This window comes from Corvus cornix, chromosome 3 (genome assembly GCF_000738735.6).
Source record: "Corvus cornix cornix isolate S_Up_H32 chromosome 3, ASM73873v5, whole genome shotgun sequence".
Classification (NCBI taxonomy): domain Eukaryota; kingdom Metazoa; phylum Chordata; class Aves; order Passeriformes; family Corvidae; genus Corvus; species Corvus cornix.
Genome location: NC_047056.1, coordinates 108,504,707 through 108,524,561, shown reverse-complemented (window position 1 = coordinate 108,524,561; position 19,855 = coordinate 108,504,707). Strand labels below are relative to the sequence as shown.

General features: G+C 42.9%; 1 protein-coding gene across 3 annotated transcripts in view; it reads right to left on the bottom strand.

The window, feature by feature from the left end:
- The window catches only part of EVA1A (eva-1 homolog A, regulator of programmed cell death), a 208,976-nt gene that overhangs the window by 85,087 nt on the left and 104,034 nt on the right, over positions 1-19,855 (bottom strand). For all 3 annotated transcript variants that reach the window (XM_039569884.1, XM_010393247.4, XM_010393249.2), the window contains exon 5: positions 19,178-19,321. In XM_039569884.1, the coding sequence (XP_039425818.1) occupies positions 19,178-19,321 (144 nt within the window). The remainder of the gene's footprint in view (positions 1-19,177; positions 19,322-19,855) is intronic.

Below are 19,855 nucleotides of genomic sequence, written 5' to 3'. Positions count from 1 at the left end.
ACTTTTCACCCTCTACCCCAAAGTAATATTTAAAGCCCTTAGGCATTGCCACCCTCTGCCTCTGAGTCTCCTCATTTCGGCTGTGGACTAAGCACTGTGTTGCTGCATGAGGTGGACATTTTCCATCACCACAGGACAGACAGCTCTGCTAAGGCATCCATCACCCTCTAATGACCCAGATTTCCTGCAGGCATCAAGGGAAAGCTGCCTCATCCACTGTAGACCTGTCATGTCTCAAGACTGTGACTTGCCCTCTCATTCCTCCCTCTCCTCCCTTTCTGCTCATTCACCAGGAATTCACCATGCCCATCCCCTTCCCCATCGCAGACTGGAAGCGGCAGACACAGCTGGTTGGCATCACCCATCTTCCAACTGCCTCTTTTTAAGGCCAAAGAAGGAAAAGGGGCTGTAGGTCACCCCAGCCCCCGGCTTACCCCAACCCCTTACCAGCTGTACAAACCCTCTTGCCTCAAGGATTGACATAATTTGGCACAGCACTCACCAGAACAGTGCTGTCTGTACACATGCATGTACAACACCTCACCAAGTGATCCTGATCCCAGAAGGGCTCATGCACCACCCTCTGACATCATGTTGTATGTGCCTCATCCCCTGCAATGACACATCTCTGTTTACAGTCAGAAGGGGGATTCTAGCACTAATTTGTCCTTGTTGGTTGAGTGAAAGAAGATGGAGGATTTTTTAGCTCTCTGGAAAGGGGCTAACTGGGAAGGGGGGACAGGGAAATGGTCTGGCAAGATACCTGCCCTGTGCATGAAACAGATGGCACAGAGGCATCAGAGAAGCCCTGTAAACAACCAGTTAAGCTTTAGTCACAAGCCCTTTCATCTGCTTCAAATATAGGCTCTACCACCTTCCAGCTGGGGCTGGAAAACATCAGGTCTGCTCTGCCTGCAGGGCTTTGTGAGTTTGTATGTTCTGAACTCCTGCCAGGAGTAACTTTGGTGCTGGAGGGATCAATGCTGGGCTCTGTGCAACACATCCATAATGCAGTGACTTATGCATGGAGGAGGGAAGCTGGGGAAATTCCCTCCCACTATAAACTTTTCTTGGCTCTTTGCATTAGTTGTCAGCCCTTGGGAATATATTTTCCCCTATTCCCACTTTTCTGTGGTCTGCATTATCATTTGCTAAATATTAGCGTGTGCTATTTATCATGAGGTCCACAACCCTTGTCCACTCCAGGGAGTTTGCAACTAAGTCACAGCAATAAATTTTCTGATATTCTATGGGCTTTACAGCACTAAGAGGCACACAGATGAAATCATTATCTCAGAGCCTTCAACCCCTAATCTCACAGTGAAACACTCATCACCAAAGGCAGGGAGGATGCACACGAACACAGGTTGTTTATACTCACAGCAGATTCAGACTCAGGCTCCAAGTCTGCTTACTAATAATGATGATTACTTCAGCTCCTCTGGTTTTATAACATGTTTGAAATGCTCAGGGAAACCACATTCTCTGCAACTTTCTTTCAACAGCATGTTTGGTTCATAAGAGCTGCTGGGTTAGCAAAGGAAAGGGTGTGTTTGTGGACTGGGGATCTGTTGTAATAATATCATGGTGGCCAAAATGAGCACCATGGTCTACAATTACTGCTATCCCCCTATGTTTATTGCAGAACAGAGTCACCCAAGACCTGACTCAAAACCTGTTGATTCCACTGAAAGTATTTTGCAGCAGGTCTTAGGAACTGCTTGGACAAGACACCGTCTCTTACTGACTTGCTCTGCCCACTGTGTTCAGCAATAGCTGTTATCTAAGAAGGGATTCGAACCTTGACTAGAAAGGTTTCTTCAATATCTCCATATTTTGGATCCCAAAACCCTTTCAGAGTCATTCTTGGTTAATGACTAGAAATGTTCCAGCTTCTCTTGGCTATAGGATCTGATCCCAAGACCCTTCAAAGCAAACCAGAGTTCAGACTGAACTGGGAATATTTAATGAAGATTTGGAGGGGTAATTAAAGAAATAAATTAAATGCTACTAGAATGTGCATGTCCAAAGGAAACACTGGTCTGAGGAGTCTGTATTTTTCCAAGTTATCAAATTAGCCCAGGTTGGTTTCCACTGCCAATCTAAATAATGATGGATGTGGTCCAATCTCTTTTCCTTCCAAGTAGGCTGAGAAATCATGGACAAGGTCATTAGTATGAGAGAAGAGACATCCTCCTGCTCTGAATGTCCCAGACAGAGGTACATGGAACAGCTGCTCCTCTCTCAGACTTGAGCAGCCAAGTGGCTGTGTCCTGTGCACAGAAGGAACAACTGGCATTAGCTGGTTTTGCTTTGCCAACCTTATGGCAACAAAAACAACAGAAAGAACTGGACAAAAATATTTGAGAACAGCCTAAGAACAAAAAATAGGGCAATTTCCCCTGCAGTGTCAGGGCACAGCCCTCTCCTCTGTTCCTCTCTTGCTCTCTCACTGTGATGGGAGGCAAGTTCAGGGTTCACTGGCCATTCCCTGGCCAATGCCAGACTCACTCTCCAACACACAAGGGCCAGACAGTTTCAATACATCCCCTGTATTTTTTGCAGCCCCATAGCCCTTTCTGGCAGTGAAGCTGTGTTGATCTGGAGCAGGGATGTTTTTTAGCATGTCAGGATCATGAATGCCATAGCCTTTTATCCCAGAAAGACTGAAGAATAAACAAAGAGGGACTGCAAGAATAATGATCAATAAAACTCTTTGATCTGAACTTCAAATCCAGGATATATCTGTATTAATAAACTAAAGGGCTCAAGAACTGGCTTGGAATTGTACACAGGTTGTAACTAATAAAATTTCCAGAGATCTTTTGGTCTGTTCTCCACCCTGGCATGGCCCAGGAGACAGCACAGCCAGGGACTTAGCAGCTTGTTTGAGTATAGAGAGTTCCTCTATTCAGATGTGAGCTATGCCTTGCCACTTTACCTTAGGGCCAGGGAACATTTTTATTGTAGAGTGTAGCCCATGGGTACTCTCTCCAAAACACAGTTACATCTCCAAACTGGCTGCCCAGAATGAGGGATGCCTGGCAGGTCACATCTGCCTCCTTGATGTGTTCAGACTCATCCCCTGCTCCTTCTGCTGCCTGGGAGACAGCAAGTGCACAGAAGATGCTGGGAGCTTCCAGGTGGGGGGACTCACCCTGGCATAGGAATTTCCTACCAGTAGGCACTGAACCAACACCAGCAACTCCCAGGACACCTCCATGGGGCAGGGATAGTGGAGTGGCCAAGCATGGCATGCTGCAAGACTGGCTGATGGTGCTAATGGGTTTGGGGCCAGCTGGAAAAGGCTCTAATTAGGCTGTGTTGGCTTTTGCCAAGATCAGGGCTGGGTAGTTCCTGTAGAGCCTCACAAACCACACAGTCTAGTTGGAAGCTGCATGCACTAAACACTGCTTAGAATGGAGAGCTTCCCTGTGTTACTGGAGGTGTTCACTTCACTGGAGGGGCCTAGTCCCTTCATCAGGTGACACAGGTTGTCCAAGCAAGCAACTCCTTGCAGGCATGGCTGCAGCATGTCCTTCAAACCAGGCAGAACCTCCCCTGCAGAGCTGGGCACACAGCCTGGCTGGGCAGTCAGAAAGCAGGAGGGATGTGGAGGTGCTCGTGGATCTGCTGGTGTCACCCCAGCTACTTCCATGTGGTCAAACACCACACAGAGCTGGTGAAACTGGATCTGCAGGAGCATTCTCCCTGATACAGTGCATAAACACCACCAGGAGCTTTGACAATGGGACAAGTTATCATTCTTGTGTTGGTTCAAGGCATTTCTCGTTGAGAATTGCTATGTTTTCAGTGTTACAAGCTCTAGCCCTAACAGCAGACTCCTGCTTCTGAGTTGGGTAACTTCCACTAAAACAAAGGATAGGGAAAGGTTTTCTTTTTTCACTAAGTGGGAAAAGGAAATGTACTCCAGAAGGACATGGATTCCTTTGATGTCTCAAAATAGAGAAGAGGTTCTTTGCTTTTCTGTGCCATAAGAAGGACATCATTGCCGTGTCCATTTTTGGGATCCGTTGTTTTCAAAGATGGGTAAAAAAAAGAAATAAATAGCAACACGCCTCTCTCCTGCATTCTTGCTGTCCTCCACAGGGACAGCTGCCAGAGCAAGGAAACTATATTAAGACCACTGCATCCCTCAGACAAAGATAAACCCTTCCCAAGGTTTCATCTTTGCACAGTGACAAGAATCTGGGAAGTCAACATGTAACTGTCCACATGGGCATTCTGTGTGCAAGATCCCATTATTGTCAGCACTGGTCCAAGAATAATTCAGCTGGTCAAATACCCATGATCCAGTTAAATATGACTGTTGAGTGCTTTTGAAAGGCCCTAGGCTGAAACATCAAAGACAGATTGTGCAAATATTAGGCAGGATCTATAAATAAACCAAATTGTCTAAAATATCACTTTATGTGTATATATGGGCAACTGAGCCCTACATATCTAGTCAGTACAAAAACAAATTTCCTTGGCTACAGCAAGAGTTGTGGAACCTCTGGGCAACTATATTCAGAATCAGAATCAAAACCTGAGTCCCATCCTGCAAAACTGGGTTCAAACCCACCAAAGGCTAAGAACTCTTCAGAAGATCTGTTATTTACACAAAGCAGATATTATTTAACTATATACTAATTTTCTACTTTTCTGGTAATAATATCTGAAACAGTCAAAGACTAATAAGTTGGGAAAAAAAAGAAATTATTTGAAGCATTTTAGTCAAATTGTAATCAATAGTGTGCTTGAAGTTAATTTAGACGTCACGAGGTTTGAAGACTTAGGAAAGTAATGACAAATATTTATTGAAAATAGAAAATTTTCTAGAAAACATATTCAAGATAAGAACTATCTGGCCTAACTTCAGGTGTCAACACTGCAGATATTCACATGGTGTCCAGTCACCACAGGTTCCTTTAAAAATGAAAGAGAGAAACAAACACTTGTAAGGGGTACCTGAGATACCTATTGAAAATGAGATAAACTGCAACCTAGAAATGCCTTTTTCTTTTCATATACTGACTACAAAGGGAGGCCAACATATCTAGTCCATATGTAGCTGATTATACCGTAGACAGCTACATCTGGTCAGCATTAGAGCATGTTTAATAACATACCTGTTTGCAAATGCATTCCTATTCAGATCAATATGTCTGTGCACTCAGTACTCCAGCCTTCCACTTATACTCCAGGTTGCTAGTCCGAACCTTTAGTCTTGAACTTCAAAGTGGGTTGGACCCAGCTACACTGAGACTTACAACTCACTCAGTAAGGTCCCTCAGGAAAACACAACTCTCCAAGCCAGGATGAGACTCCTGAGACACAGAGATACAGAATTCCCTTCAGGAAGTCTGCAGAGGAGCACTTGCAGAGAAACAGAGGGATCATTACAAGTCCCTCTACATAGGAAAATATTTTTGCCATAACCAAAATGTCAGTGCTGATGGTTAAATACATTTCCTTGAATAAAATCTGCCCAAGACTTCAGGAAACACATTTACAAAGAGCGGTCGTGCCAGAAAGTAAAGCAGTTTGTATGACCTTGGGTTCAAGAGCCCCAGGTATGTAAGGAGCTGGTGAACCTTTTCTCAGTCTAGGACAGCTAAATCGTTTTTTGTACCAGTCTGACTTGAGAGCCCAAAAGCCTGGCTCAGCCATGAGTGTGTCGGCATCCCGGGTGTGGGGCGCAGTTTCTTGGCCAGCTGCAGAGGGAAGGTAAGTCAGTCAGCCAGCCAGATCCATAAAGCAGCAGCTCACACTGTTCTTAGAGGCCTGCCTCCCCATCTGGAAATTAAATGCAAACATATGCATATGCCTAAGTGTTGCTTAAGAGAAAATCACTACCCTGACAACGCTGAATGTGAACAGGAAGGAAAGAAAAACAGAAAGTACAAACCAGTATCTGTGCCTTCCCCATTAAATTTTCTGTACCCTCATATTTAATTAAGCACAACTTAAAGGACAAAGAATTATGAGGTGAGGAAGGAAAGAAAATCCATTTGTTTGTTAGTACAAGCTAAGAAATATCTGACAGAAAATTTACATTACACATGTTCTAACTCAAATTTACTAGGTGGCTCGATCCTCCCAAAAGAGAGCCACAACATGGCACCGACATCCTATACTTCATTCTTCACTGATACCCAAGACATCTGCAGAAGGTTTTGATCTCTAATAGCACAGAGGAGAAAATTTGCCTTTTCTCCCTGTAGGAATCATGTACAGCTTTCACGCAGCAGACCCTTTGATCAATATGCAGCATGTTAAAAAATGTGTGTTAGTATAGAACCCTGAGTTATATCCCTAATGATTTGATTTTTTTCCACTGGAAAAAAAAGTAGACAGGAAGAGAATTTAATATTAGTTATTTTTCATAGTAATAAGAATTAAAACAATAAGAAACAACAAAAAAAATGTAAGATAAATGTGAGACAGTCATTGAATTCATGACTGAGTGAATTATCCTGACAGCAATGGACATGTCAGACAGGAGCTTAACACCTGATCGTTCCGAAGCTTCATGTCAATAAAGTTCAACAGCAACTGTAGGCACTGAAAGCAGAAACTCCTCACATCTGTGTGATCATGTCTGCACTCGATGCATAAACCCAAACCCCATGGGCGGTGGGGAGGCTGCTGCTCTCTCCTGCCAGATGCTGAGCAAACAGCCCCAGGGCATGGGGTCTAACCACACCAGGCAGGAGGAAGCCCAGTGTCTGCCCAAAGAGCTGATGATTGATCAGGGTTAAGCAGAAAACTTCTCTCCATTAGGCCAGTGCCCCTCCCCTGGGCCGTGCTGACTACCGTGCCTGGGGAAGAGATGTAGTAGGGGGTTGCCCTTTTGTAAGCTGTTATTTTCTTTCTAATTCTTCATGGACCATTTTAAAATAGGCATTTCTTGTCCATTCGAAGAGGTATTTTTTTCTTCTAAAGAAAATACTTTGAGAGCTTCATCAAAGTTTGAAGGGAGTATATATGATCCAGGGACTAAATACTGCAATCCCCTTTTACAGGTTGGTCCTTGATGCATACTCCCTGAGTGCCTGCAAGCTATGAGCATCCAGGCTGGGGCAACTTTTGACCCAAAACAGGTTTGCTGGACTCCAGATGGAGCTGCAGTTTTCTGCCTCTCCCTGAGGCTTTGGCTTGAACCAAAATGGAGTGACACCCATTCAACAAAGAGACCTCCAAGACTCTGCCCTCCCTCCGTTGCTCCTTCCCCTCAAGGCACCGACACCAAGGTCCATCTGCTGGGATTAACCAGCCTCCAGAGTCTTTACATGCAGCTGTGAGATGGCTTTCAAAGATAAGAGGTGGCCCGGGGTGGGCTCATGGGTTAGGAATTTAGTTAAATATCTTTGAAAGGGATCTAGTAGGATTTGCTTCGTTGTTTATATTATGGAGTATCAGTCATCCTTAAGACCCCAGGCCTGTGTGTCAGTAAAGCTGGAAACACAACCAGCCAGCAAAGGATCCTGATGCTGTTCCCCATGATCCTGTTTTCCCCATACAGAAATGCTTCCCTACTCTGACATTCAGAAATTCCTACGTTCTTTGGCTCAGTTCACCTAAATGAGGGATAATAAGTGAAATACTGAGCAGCTGAATACTTGGAACTGAAACTCCAGAGAGTCAGCTTTTCTTCCTTGGGTAATGATGCTGCTCCTGCCTGATGCTGAAACAAACTCATGGCTAATATATGGCAAAGAGATTTTAAGTCTCTGCTGGCCCCCAGAGGGAAAATAATCATAAGCCTGCTCAGTGTTTGTTAAAAGGTACAGGTAATTGAGGAGAAGAGCAACAAAAAGACAATTGAGTGGCTGGGCAGGTTGATTTATGAGGAAAGATTAAAGGAGCTGAACATGAATGGCTTAGCTAAACAGTGACTAAAACAGGACATGAAAAGTAGCCACGGTCAACAGTATTTGAAGTGTCTGTCTGAAGGGGCATTAACTGTTTGGGTGTGGATATTTTGAATAAATGGAGGTCTTGAAAAGGAGGTCGGAAATACAAGTGCCAGATGAATGTTAAAGAAAGTTTCCTGAAGAGCAAGACTTCCACGGCAATCTCCTCCCCACTGTAAGGTGGGGTGCACCCCAGAAGTTCATCTGTGCCGAGCAGACATTACCTAAGGAGCTTCTGGGAGGTGTCTACTCTTAAATGCCTCACTGGCATCCCCATCTCTAAGCACCAGCGCAGAGACAACCAGACACTGTAAAAGCCCACTCCAAAACTTCCATACAAACAGAAGATAAAATATCCATGCCTCAGGCCTCAGAGATCAAGCAGAAATGAAAGAAAATCTCCAAAGTGAGGGGGAAGAGTGATCCTCTGGGATTCTCCCATACTACTGAAGGATGAAATAGGGCGGGGTTTGTTCACAGGTAGTGAGAAGACTCATAAATATCAGCATCTACACCCTACCATTACCTGGCCTCTCCCAAACAAGAACTTGAACTGGAATAAGGGAAATGCTCTTTAGTGATACTAAAGAGACCCGGGTTGGTCATCATTCAGCTGTTATAAAGCACATAACTCACATAAGGCACAGCAGCCTCCTCCCTGCCTAGTCCACACAGGACTAGTGGCTTGACCATGGAGAGCCAGACCTCAGGTTCAAAACAGCAATAAATTAGAAATTAACTCGCCATATCTTACTGCTTTCTTTTCATTTCATATAATCAAAGATTGCACAGGAAATACTGTATGGTGAGAATTCCACCTGGAGAGCAACGCATGTATCTACTCATCTAACAAAGCCAGCACAGAATATACATTGATAAGAGAGTTGATAGTTCTTTGGTTCAGCTGGCATGACACAAACCCCTGTGTAAATGCTGTCTCCACACCCAGAATCAGACTAACACTTTCTCCAAAGTTTGGCTGATCCTGCCTATGTAACATCACTCATAGCAGGAAACACTTCTTAGCAAGTGAGTGCATTGCACAACAATCCTTGCGGAGGCCTGTAGGTGTGGTAACACTCACAGAACCATCAGTGCACTTCCCAGCAACTAAATTACACATTTGGTCATAGAATCATAGAATCATAGGATCATTTAGGTTGGAGAAGACTCTAAGATCATTGAGTTCAACCGTTAAGCCAGACAAGTTCATCAGTAAACTACATCCCTCAAATGTGCTCATGCCCATGTAGCTCTCATCAGTGGTCTATAGACACCCCTGAGTGCCTATTTTATCGATTTTCTATTACAGCAACATCTCACAAACCTCAACTGTACCAAGAGACACCACCACAGAGGTCATGTATATTTGCATCTTTGGTGACTTTCAAAAAATTGCAATTTTTTTCTTCTCTCTGTCCTGGTTGTCTAATTCTCTTTTCATGGTGTGGCAGGGCATATCACCCCTCTCCCCACCACAGGTGGCTGGTGCAGATCAGAGAGATAACCCAGGTGGGCAAGGCCCAGTGGGTATCATCTCCTGGTGCCAAGAGGTCTGCCAGCTTAACAGATGTGGGAAGAGATAAAAAATGTATGTGATCAAAAGGCCTGTTTTTACACTATAAAAGTATCACAGTTTATCACAGAGACAGAAGTCTCTTACAAACTCCTTGGGAAGGTGCAAGACAATTTCTTCCTGAAGCTTGGATGCAACTTCGTGGTTACTTTTCTGGAAATTGAGGGAAAGGATTTCGATGTGTGCCCCTTCAACAATTTGGTGCTAAGAAACATCGGCTCCTAAGTTGTATTATTTCTTCACTAGCAGTAAAATTAATAGGTACCTTTAACCCCACGTGTAGTACTAGCTGTCTCTTTTTGTCTTACTCCTGTGTAGTAATAGTCTGTTTTAAGTCTTATGTCTGTTAGTTTTGTGTCTATTAAATAAATAATTCATTCTATAATAGTCTGAATCCACCATTGTTAAAGAGCTTATGAATGAGAGTGGGTCTTGGGGTGCTGGCCACCTCAATAAAGCGACTGCCTGCTGCCAGAGGCCTGGGCAAAAGGCAGGGACTTATTTAAACCCACATGATCCATTCATAACAATGGTCAGGAACATATTTTCCAAATTTTCATTTTCCAAATCCCAGAGTATTTCCTGTTTGTTTCACATTAATGTGGAGAGAGAGCAGCTAGAAACCAGCAGGGCAGTGGTAGGTGCACAGCAGAGAAATGTGCACGTGCTGGCAGAAAGGCACCAACTGTGAATCCTTCTATAAAGGTTGCAAGGAAATATCATTGTCTTGATATGTTTTTAAAAAGGAAAGGCAAATATATATAAATGCAAATATATCTTAATCGGTCATGGTGTCAAACGCTTCCTTTAAATTTAATCTAACGGGTGTTTCACTGAGCTGTCAGCAATCTTCAGTAGCCTCCAGGCACTAATGAGTGAGCATCAAGGTGTCAATGCTTCTGGCATTAACCTCAATTAGGAGGAGTTAAGGTGAGCACTGAATCAAGGGTCAGCCATTCATTGCTGAGACATTCCTCTGGCTGCAGCCTGCAGTCTCCTGCTTGAAAAGGGCTGGCAGACTGGCTGCCAACCTCCTCACCGGTAAAGAACTCTCATACCTGCCAACATTACTGTTAATTACTATATTTGAAATCTGCACAGGTCTCAACAGGAATGGAGACACAATAGTAACCCCATTTATGAGGCTATTCAATGAAGTTCCCAGGTAAAAAAATAACCTGTGGTATTAAAATTATAAATAGCTAACACTTACTCATGGTCAGAATTTTTATAACATCATTAAGGGCATCGATACGGCAAAGAATAGGAAGTCTGTACTGCAGGGTTAAGCTTGCAGAAAAAAAAATCACCACATAGACAACCCATGTAACTTTAATTCTGCTCCACTTCTCTCTCTCCAGAGCTCCTCAAAGATTTCCTTTAGACATATGACATCCAGATGTCACCTTGCTCAATCATTCTCAGGTAGATCTGCTTTTCTGGGGTGAAATCATGGATGATTCACAAGTGATTTTGAGGCTGTACCCCTCCTATTCAAACATGGAGGTCTCAGAACCACCAGACAAAACCCCCCAGATCCACCCCAGGCCTGAAATCCTTTCTCTAGATGGAAGATTGCTGTTCAGCCTCAAGGACATGTGCATATTTATGCCAGAGGAAATCATTCAGTGAGACAATCTGTTTAGTAACCTTGAAGTTGTGTCAGCCACCATAAAATATTGGTTATATTACAGTTTACTATTATAGTTATTACAGTAGAAACTCCAGGTCCATTATAAAACATTTCCTAAATTTCTAAAATTATAAAATATATGAATAATACCAGAATGAAAAACAAAAGTCCCACCTGCCTCCTTCCCATCACCACTCCACTACGACAGACTGACCACCCTTCCCTGCAGTCTTCTCCTGTGACTTTTAGGCCATAGTCCTTACCAACTAAAACAAAACACAACAAAACAAAATAAAACAAAACAATACAAAACATAGAGATAAAAGGAATAAAGGTCTCAGGTGCACACACCTTATGAACAGTGCAGGTCAGGGGCTGCAGAGCACTTTAGTTATCTCTTTATGGGACATTTTCCATAGCAGAAGGTCTATATGTCTCCCAGAGTTGAGGGACCAGCAGACTTGCAAACCCTGCCTAATTGTAAGGTAGCACTTGTCTTACAGATCATTCTGCTTAGGATCATCATAAAAAGTGTCCTTTGAACTCCCTCTGTGCTTCCTTCAGCCCCGTCTTCCTTCCTCCCCATCCCCAAGGCAATGATTTTTATCTCCAGGCCTCAGTTTCTTCTCTGCAGGAATCAAAGGGTTTTCAAGCCTTTCCCTTGAGGTGACAGCATTACCTGTTCCTCCTCCACCTGAGACGTAGAGCTCTGCTTCCTCAGAATATTTATTTGCCCTAATCTGTGTCAGACACAGGCTCATTCTGCTCTGGTAATGAAGAGTTGCTGTGTCTGAGCCAGCCAGGCAAGGCATGTTTGGAGTCTCCTGGGGTGATTCATATCAAGCGACAGTGAGCTGTACAGTAAGCAAACAGGAGCAGCACAATGACAGCTTTCAATTACCTGATTTACCAAGCTTCATCTTAGAACTAATGAGGCTGTTTGTGTCATGTTTCACATCCCAGTGCAATCACCAATGTTAAACATAAACAGCTCTTTGTCCCTGTAGCATGTCCCTCCTTGGTGCAGGGTGGCAGAGCTGCTATTGCCTGTTATGAGCAGGTACCTCCAAGCCCATTAGTAAAGCACGTGCCCCACTCACTTCAGCACTGGCCAGCAAAAGAGATGGCATCTTGCCTTTACCCTCAGGTAATCCATGAACTCCAACAGATCCATGCCATGTATCCAAATTATGAGTCTTGCTGACTGAGGGGTTTCCTCTTTGCTTCTCTCTGAGATCGAGGAAACTGCACCCACAAAAATTGTTAAGTCATCATCGAAGGTGATAAAATCACGGCCTCAGAAGTCAGAAAATGTCAGCCTTGACCTATCTGGTCACCCATCACAGTGCAGTCTTTAGTTACACTGCCAGTGCTTTTTTAACATGTTCTGTGAAATATTACTAATTCTGAATGCGAGGTCTGAGTTTCTGAAAGGACAACAAGCTCCTTGCTTTTCCTTCACCTGGATGGAAATGGGCAGAAGTCTGGAAGCAGGTTCAACAAGTCCATTTGCTTGCAGAAACTGGTGATGTAACAGATATCACATCACCAATGAAAATCTACTCTGCCCCCTCTCCCATACCACCAGCTGCAGTCCTTGACAGTTTAGAACAAATTTGACCTTGAGAACAAAAGTCCAAAATGAGAACAACCAGACAAACAAAGAAGTCAGCAAATATACTGACCCCATCCTAGCTCCTGGAAACATTTAGGGAATTAATAAAGATGAAATGCAGAAAATGGACCTCAATTCCAATGCAAAACCAATTAATAGGAAAATCCCTCTCCAAACCCAAGTGTAGAGATCGATATAACCTTGAGCTGAGGTGCAAGACACCAAGCTGCTATTTGAGAACTTTTTCAGCAATAACACTCATGGCTAGAGGTAATTCCTTAGGAACTTAAACAAACATCCTGTTCCTCTCTTACTTGGATAAATCTATAACAGTGGGAGATCTGTCAAACAGTGGGAGTGGAAACCAATAAATATAAGTAGAAAACACTGGTATTGTCATTATGTGGCAGTGATAATTTTGACCAAAATAAGCATTTGCATAAGAACCTTGTGGTTGAAAGCACCTCACCAGATTATAGAACTGTGGAATCACAGAATAGTTTGGGTAGGAAGGGACCTTAAAGTTCATCTAATTCCAGCCCTCACCCACCATGGGCAGGGACATCTTCTACTAGAGCAGGTTGCTCAAATCCCCATCCAACCTTGCCTTGAACCCTTCCAGGGACGGGTGGATGTAGATGTAGATATCTGCATTGTAGAGGCTCTACATGTGGATAACAATATATCAGCTAAGCACCAGGAGCCCCTTTACAGTCAGTACAGGAGAACTGTCACTTCAAATACGCAGTTCATCTCTTTCAGGCACTTACTTTGGGATGAGATGATTTGTGCCTCAAAAGCAGCTGCTTCTCCACATTACCTGTAAAAGGAATTTGTCTCAGATGGGAATGTCTACACTATAAATCTCTATGGCTTATATGTCTACACTTGCTCAGATGATTCCCACTTCATGAATTTTTCAATATTTGTAGTCATTACATGAGGACAGGATAGCTTTTTAAAAAATACTCTGTAGCTTGAAGAGAAGCATAGGCTTGATACAAAAATTACTGGATAAACTTCTATTAACTTAGGAAAATAAGAGAAATTATTTGAATAGATGTCCTATCTCTGAACTCAGTGTCCTGACAATGAAAGTAGCCACATGGAATTGTATCATATCATTATTCTGTTCTTTATGTATTTGGTAGGTCAAACCTATGTGGCCATGAATTTCAAATCTACATGTCTGTGAGTTCTGTTTCACAGCATTATACAAGAAGCCCAGTTAAACAAACATTATCAGACATTATACATTCAGTGGAACATCCCTAGAGCTAGATTTCCTACAATCTTTATTTGTTTGTAAACAGCAATTTTATTTCAACTTTTGAAGAAAGAAAGTCTGCATCACACATTCTGCATCTGTCTTTCTCTAGCAAGACCCTGCCTGCATTGCCCTGTTTCAAAGGGGTGTAAAAGGCTTTTGTTTTTTCTTGGAAGTCTGGAATTGCTTCTCTTCTATTTTTTCATATCTTGGAATTGAGTTTTATCGCAACAGAAAGCACTTTTGCAGTGATAAAAATACATTTTCTACATTCATGAATTCATAAATTTTAAGAGCAAAAGGAACCATTACATTCATCCAGCCTGAGGCATTGATAGATTTACTGCACAGGAGCTAATGGACCAGAGCACAGTCCCTTTGAGATGACAGGAGAGAATTTGTGCAGCTTTTTTGCCTCCCTCCTCATCATTGTCATCATGAGGGCAACCACCTCAGAGCTGCCTTGTTTAACACAGACCCTGCCTCTACTCCAACTTGAAAGAACATTTATTTAAACACAACATTTTAGAGAAAGACAGGCTGCTTTCCCAAGCACTCAGAGAAAGCAAAGGTCAGCACACCCCCATCACCCCAGAGCACCTCAGCCACCTCTCCTTGACCCCGTTTGGTCTCCCAGCAGCACCAGACACCCCAAAGCAACAGTAGCTGCTGTCCCTGTGCTCAGGCTTTGTTCTTTACCTGCACAGTTCTCTCGTTGGGATGTGAAGCACTTGGCCCCTGGGACTCAGCTTATTGCCTCATAAAGCAGGATGGCAGGATTATTAATGTGGCAGAACTGCAGGATTTTCCAAGCAATTTATGAGTTACCATGGCAGTTCATTAGCTCTCAGCCCAATGACTCCTTCCTGGTGAGCATGAATCAAGCAGGAGGCATGCACACATCTAAACATACGACAGATATTCACATCAAAAACACATCCAAGGCCATATTTCCTCCATTTTGTTCAGCACGTGTCCAACCGCAGCACTAAAATGTCACCAGTTATCAGGACTGATAACCAACCCACTGAAACACATCTAGACACAAAGGAATTCACAATCCCCATCCTTTTCTTTTATTCTCATCAAGCCATTTCTGATGGATGCCTGCATTTAAAGAGCAGCAGGTCCTTAGCAGAGGGTTTACATTTGCAGCCTCCATGGACTGCACAGGGAGGCAGGTCTGGCACTGGGGAACAGTGGACACTCTGAATGGCTACCTTGACTTTCAGTGCTCAGAATAAGGTTTCACTTTAAACCAAGGAAGGATTTGAGGAAATATTTAACTTTCATGGTAATTATCCATAGGTCTTAAAATAAAGCACACAATTCAACACTTCCTTGAGTCCAAGTGGCATTGTGTGCGTGAAAAAATTCCACAGGTTTTCATGCAGTGCTGAGTTAGGACTTCAGCACAGGCCAAAAAACCAAGTCTAGCAAGCTAGAGAGTAAAGAGATATAGAGAAATAAAGGGAGCCTTTGATGTTAATAACCGGACAATTAAGAAAATGAAAAGATCGTGAGCACAGTAAGTTTTATCAGTAAGTACAAAATCACTATCAAGCTACTCACAAATATTACAGTGTTTTATACCTAAGAAAGACAGAGAGAAAGAGAGATGCTTAGGGGGAAAGGAAACAAGGAGAGAAAGACTTCTAGTAAGTCTTTTTTGCATTCTTTTTCTCAGTTGCATTAATGCTTTTTTATTTTCTTTTCTCCTCTAAGATTTTCAGGGTATTTTAAAGAAAAGGCTGAGCTAAAATTTTTTATCTGCCTCTATTACAGCTGCCACACTCAGAACTGAACCTCACCATGCCTTATGTGCTTCCCAGAATTAACTTGCCTTTTCCTTTTTTGAAAAAGTTATTAATGTATTTATTAGTGCAGTAATGTGACCCACATACTGGAAAATCCCACCTTCCACACCATTCCATTAGCTAAATCTGGCTTGGGGCCAAAATTTCGTATTTCAGCTCCTGCCAAGATTCAGGTTTGGCATGTTTTTTTGTTGGAGGATTTTTCATCTGTTTCCTTGGCTGGGCTAATGGGACCCTAATGCAGTCAAGAGATCTCTATCACACCAGGCTGCCGGGTACTTGTTTGCTTCAATCATCTCATACATACACACGAGCTGGTGGCATTTCCCTCTCAGCTAAGGGATGCCAATAGGTCTTGAACCCACGATGCAGAGGGGTATCATTTGTTAATGAGAACTGCTGACTTGAGACATTCCCACTGGCTGGAGTAATTACAAACAATATTTTAAAAACATACAGCTGTGCAAAAAGTTAGATAACACCTTTATTTAATAACAGATTCATCAGCACAATCGTGTGTGTCTGGCAGGAATTCTCACGTCCAATAAAAAATGGAGGCTAGAGGAAGGAACCTCCAAAAAATATGGCTATGGCTTAAAGAAAGCAAAGCTGTTGCTTCATCCATTCATCTCTTGGAGATCTGGAATAGGGCCCAGCTCCTGTTGTCAGGCTAGAGAAGAACAGTGTGGACATGATGACCTGAGAGACCTTGCAGACGTCCTCCTGCCAGGACTGGGAGATAAGACACCTCACCAGCTCTTCACTAGGCATTGGTCTACACAACCACCAGCCTGTCACAAAGTCCATCTCAGTTTTGATTTCTGCAAACAACTCATGAGCTTTCAGTTAATTTTACCTTTTGTCACCTCATTACTTACTTCCTCAGCAGATTTTTTTTTTCATGAGTTGCTATCAGAAGAAGACATATTGGTCTCTTTCCAGTCCTTCCCATGCTTTAGCCCCAAAAGCAGAGCTCAGCTGCTCTGTCCCCATAGTTACTGAAGTTCTTCACATGTAAAATGTCTGCATGAAGACTCTTCCACCCACATGGCCACATGAATAGCTGTTCTTGCTCTCACCACCTCTTCCAAAGCAGCACAGCAGGTCAGTAACCCTGGTGAAGGACACATGGCAGTTTTTCTCACAGGTAAGACCAGTGACACATGGCAGGACATTTCTGACACAGTCTGGCAGACGGAGAGTGACAGAGAGGAGCAGACTGATGGCACTGCCTGATCTCAGAGAGTGATGGGGTCACTTATTTGAAGCAGCAACAAAAAGGGTTGAAGTGATGCTGAGAGAAGCCCATTTGTACACCCATCACATTTCCCAAGCTATGCCAGGGTCACTGCATCTTTCACTGCTCTCCAGGAAACAGCAGCAAGGGACAACATGTTTCCAAGTGCAAGAAGTGGGAAACGGACATGTACTGAGATACAGGCCTCAGGGAACTGTCCATTTGTCACAGCCTGTCCCCTTTCACTCCCACAGGTTTGGTGAAAGTAGGAGAGCACTATACCAGGAGCCATAATGTGTGCAGCTTTATGGAAACCTGAAACAAAGAGACAGCCAGCATGAGGTTTTCTACATGGCTATCATCTCTAGGCCATAAGAATATCAAATTGTTTGGTTTTATCACTTCTTCTGAAAGAATTCCAGGACATAGTTCTGTCTGGCACAAGCACATGGAACTGGAATTTAATTTCTTGTTTATTTCATTTTCACATTTTGAAGGACTTTGCTCATTGAGGCGAGAAATATGTGTCTGTTGATCACAAAATCCAGCTCAGAGACATGTCTGAGATCATGGTTTTGAAAAGGAGCCATGGCCACCTTCAAAGGATGAGGCAGATTTCACCCACGGAAAAGCAAAACATGCCATTTTGTGCTCTCAAGCGTGACTCATTTCCTGATGCAGTTAGGCTTGGACTAGAGAGTTAAGGTCAGATTAAGAAATCATTAGTGCCTTTTGTAGTGGACTTTGAGACCAGGACCAGAATGCCAGAATAAGTCTGTGGAGGCCTTTGAAGGAGAAATCCTCTTGGAAATACATAATGGGGATCTGTTTGTTTTCCCTGGATTTTTGACGGATGGAGCTCCTGTTTTTCCTGCTACATTGCCTTCATTTCTGTCAAATCCCCATGAGGATAAGCTTCTCTCCAGTCTTTTTATGAGAAAAGTGATATAAAAACATCACCTTCCTGACTAGAAAATTCACAGGGCTTTGCACAGATAGCCTTGCTACTTTTTGCCGCATCCCTTCGAACAAAACCCAACCTTCCTGCCACTCCAGCCAAATGAAACAACAGCCAGACAAGCTGAGAGCCTGATGCTCCTGCATCAGTGTCTCTGCTCCTCAGGGCACTGCACATCCACCGTGCTATAGCCACTACACAAAATGTTATGGTGACTCCATTTCAAATTCTTTCTGTCACACTCAGCATCCTGCAGTTACCCACGCAGAGTGACCCACAGAACCATTGTTGTCTGAGGGCACAAAGAGCTTCTCCTTTACTACATGTCCCACTGTCTGCTCAGCACATTCAGTACAGCACCAAAATTTCTACTTCTAGATGGTTGCAGAAAGGAACACAGAGAGAAAGAGAGACTGAGCTAAGCCTAGCAACAACTATGTCAGCAAAACTCTGAAGGAAATATTTTTCAATATGTCAGCTACAAATGACCAAAATGTCATCACAGTAAGAAGACATATGTTGTTTTTATACTACAGGACTCAGTCAGGAACAATTTTTCCTCTGTTGCAAAATAAGATGACTACTCAGGTAAGAGCACAGTGTCTGCTCAATGCTATGACTTAAGCTCCCAACTGAGAGCTCCAACTGTTTATTTATTTTTTTGTAAAGAACAGTATTTTGTTAGAAAAATTGTTGCAATGTTTACCTGAAGATTTTGGGAGTGATTTCCTACTAACGCAGTGGATGAGTATGGATTGGTAATCACCTGGTTCTATGGTATAAAATGAAATAAAGACAGAACAGAGTAATAAGGATCCTACTGATAACCACAGCTTTGCTGCAAGATGCCAACATTCAGTGTGTAAACATCCACTGAGCAGATTAACCTCACCACCCAATTTTCCTGCCTTGAAGAAGCACTGAATGGGTTAATAAAATACCACTTCCACATTTTTTGCTTTTTTCCATCAAGCCAATGAGTACAAAAAGCGACAGAATTAAACCACTCTGGCGATCCAAAGCTTTTGCATGTTGACCAAATAAGAATCACCACGTTCCACCACATTGAAAAACTTTTAAAATCTTGTTGTTGTCTGCACACCATTGTTCAACAAACATAGACCCCAGTGAGAGTTAGAGAATTTTGTAACTTACCACAGGTGTAGATGACATTAAGATGCTTTTGGATGCCTGGGTAACAAGGATCTCCAAATTCATAGGTGCTGGCATATATGCTGCAGCTTCTTTTCCCATGACAACGCTTGATCATGAGCTGGAGAGCAGTAGCTGACTGACACTCTAAAAGGGATAAACAATACCTATCCATGAATATTTGTCCATTCACAACAGAAATTGCCTAAAAATAATTTACCAGTTGCAGACTGTGAGAGTATATACAAGATTTCCATATTTCAAAGTCTTTGTGTTCACATGGGAAGGTGTATCTGAGTCTAACACACCTCTAATAATTGAAAGAATACTGAAGAATCAGAAACCCCTATACATCCGTAGAAAGAAGGCTGAGAATAAAAGATATTTCATCTTTGTAACAACCACAAGAGGTGTCTCAAATCCCCCTCTCTGGCCCCTGCTGAAGACAAAGGTGGTCAGTGTCCCTGTCTGCTCTCACGTGTAATAATTATATGATCATCTACCATATAAGTAGAAATACTGTTTTAATCACATTTATTCCATACAAGTAGAAACACTTCTCATATCAGAAATTTAGAATATGGGAAGTTCCAAAAGCAACTGTTTTCCCAAGTATTTTTCTCTACCTGGTGGTTTTGCCTGTTTTCTTACCTAGGGTGGGAACAATTTGCACAGATAAGG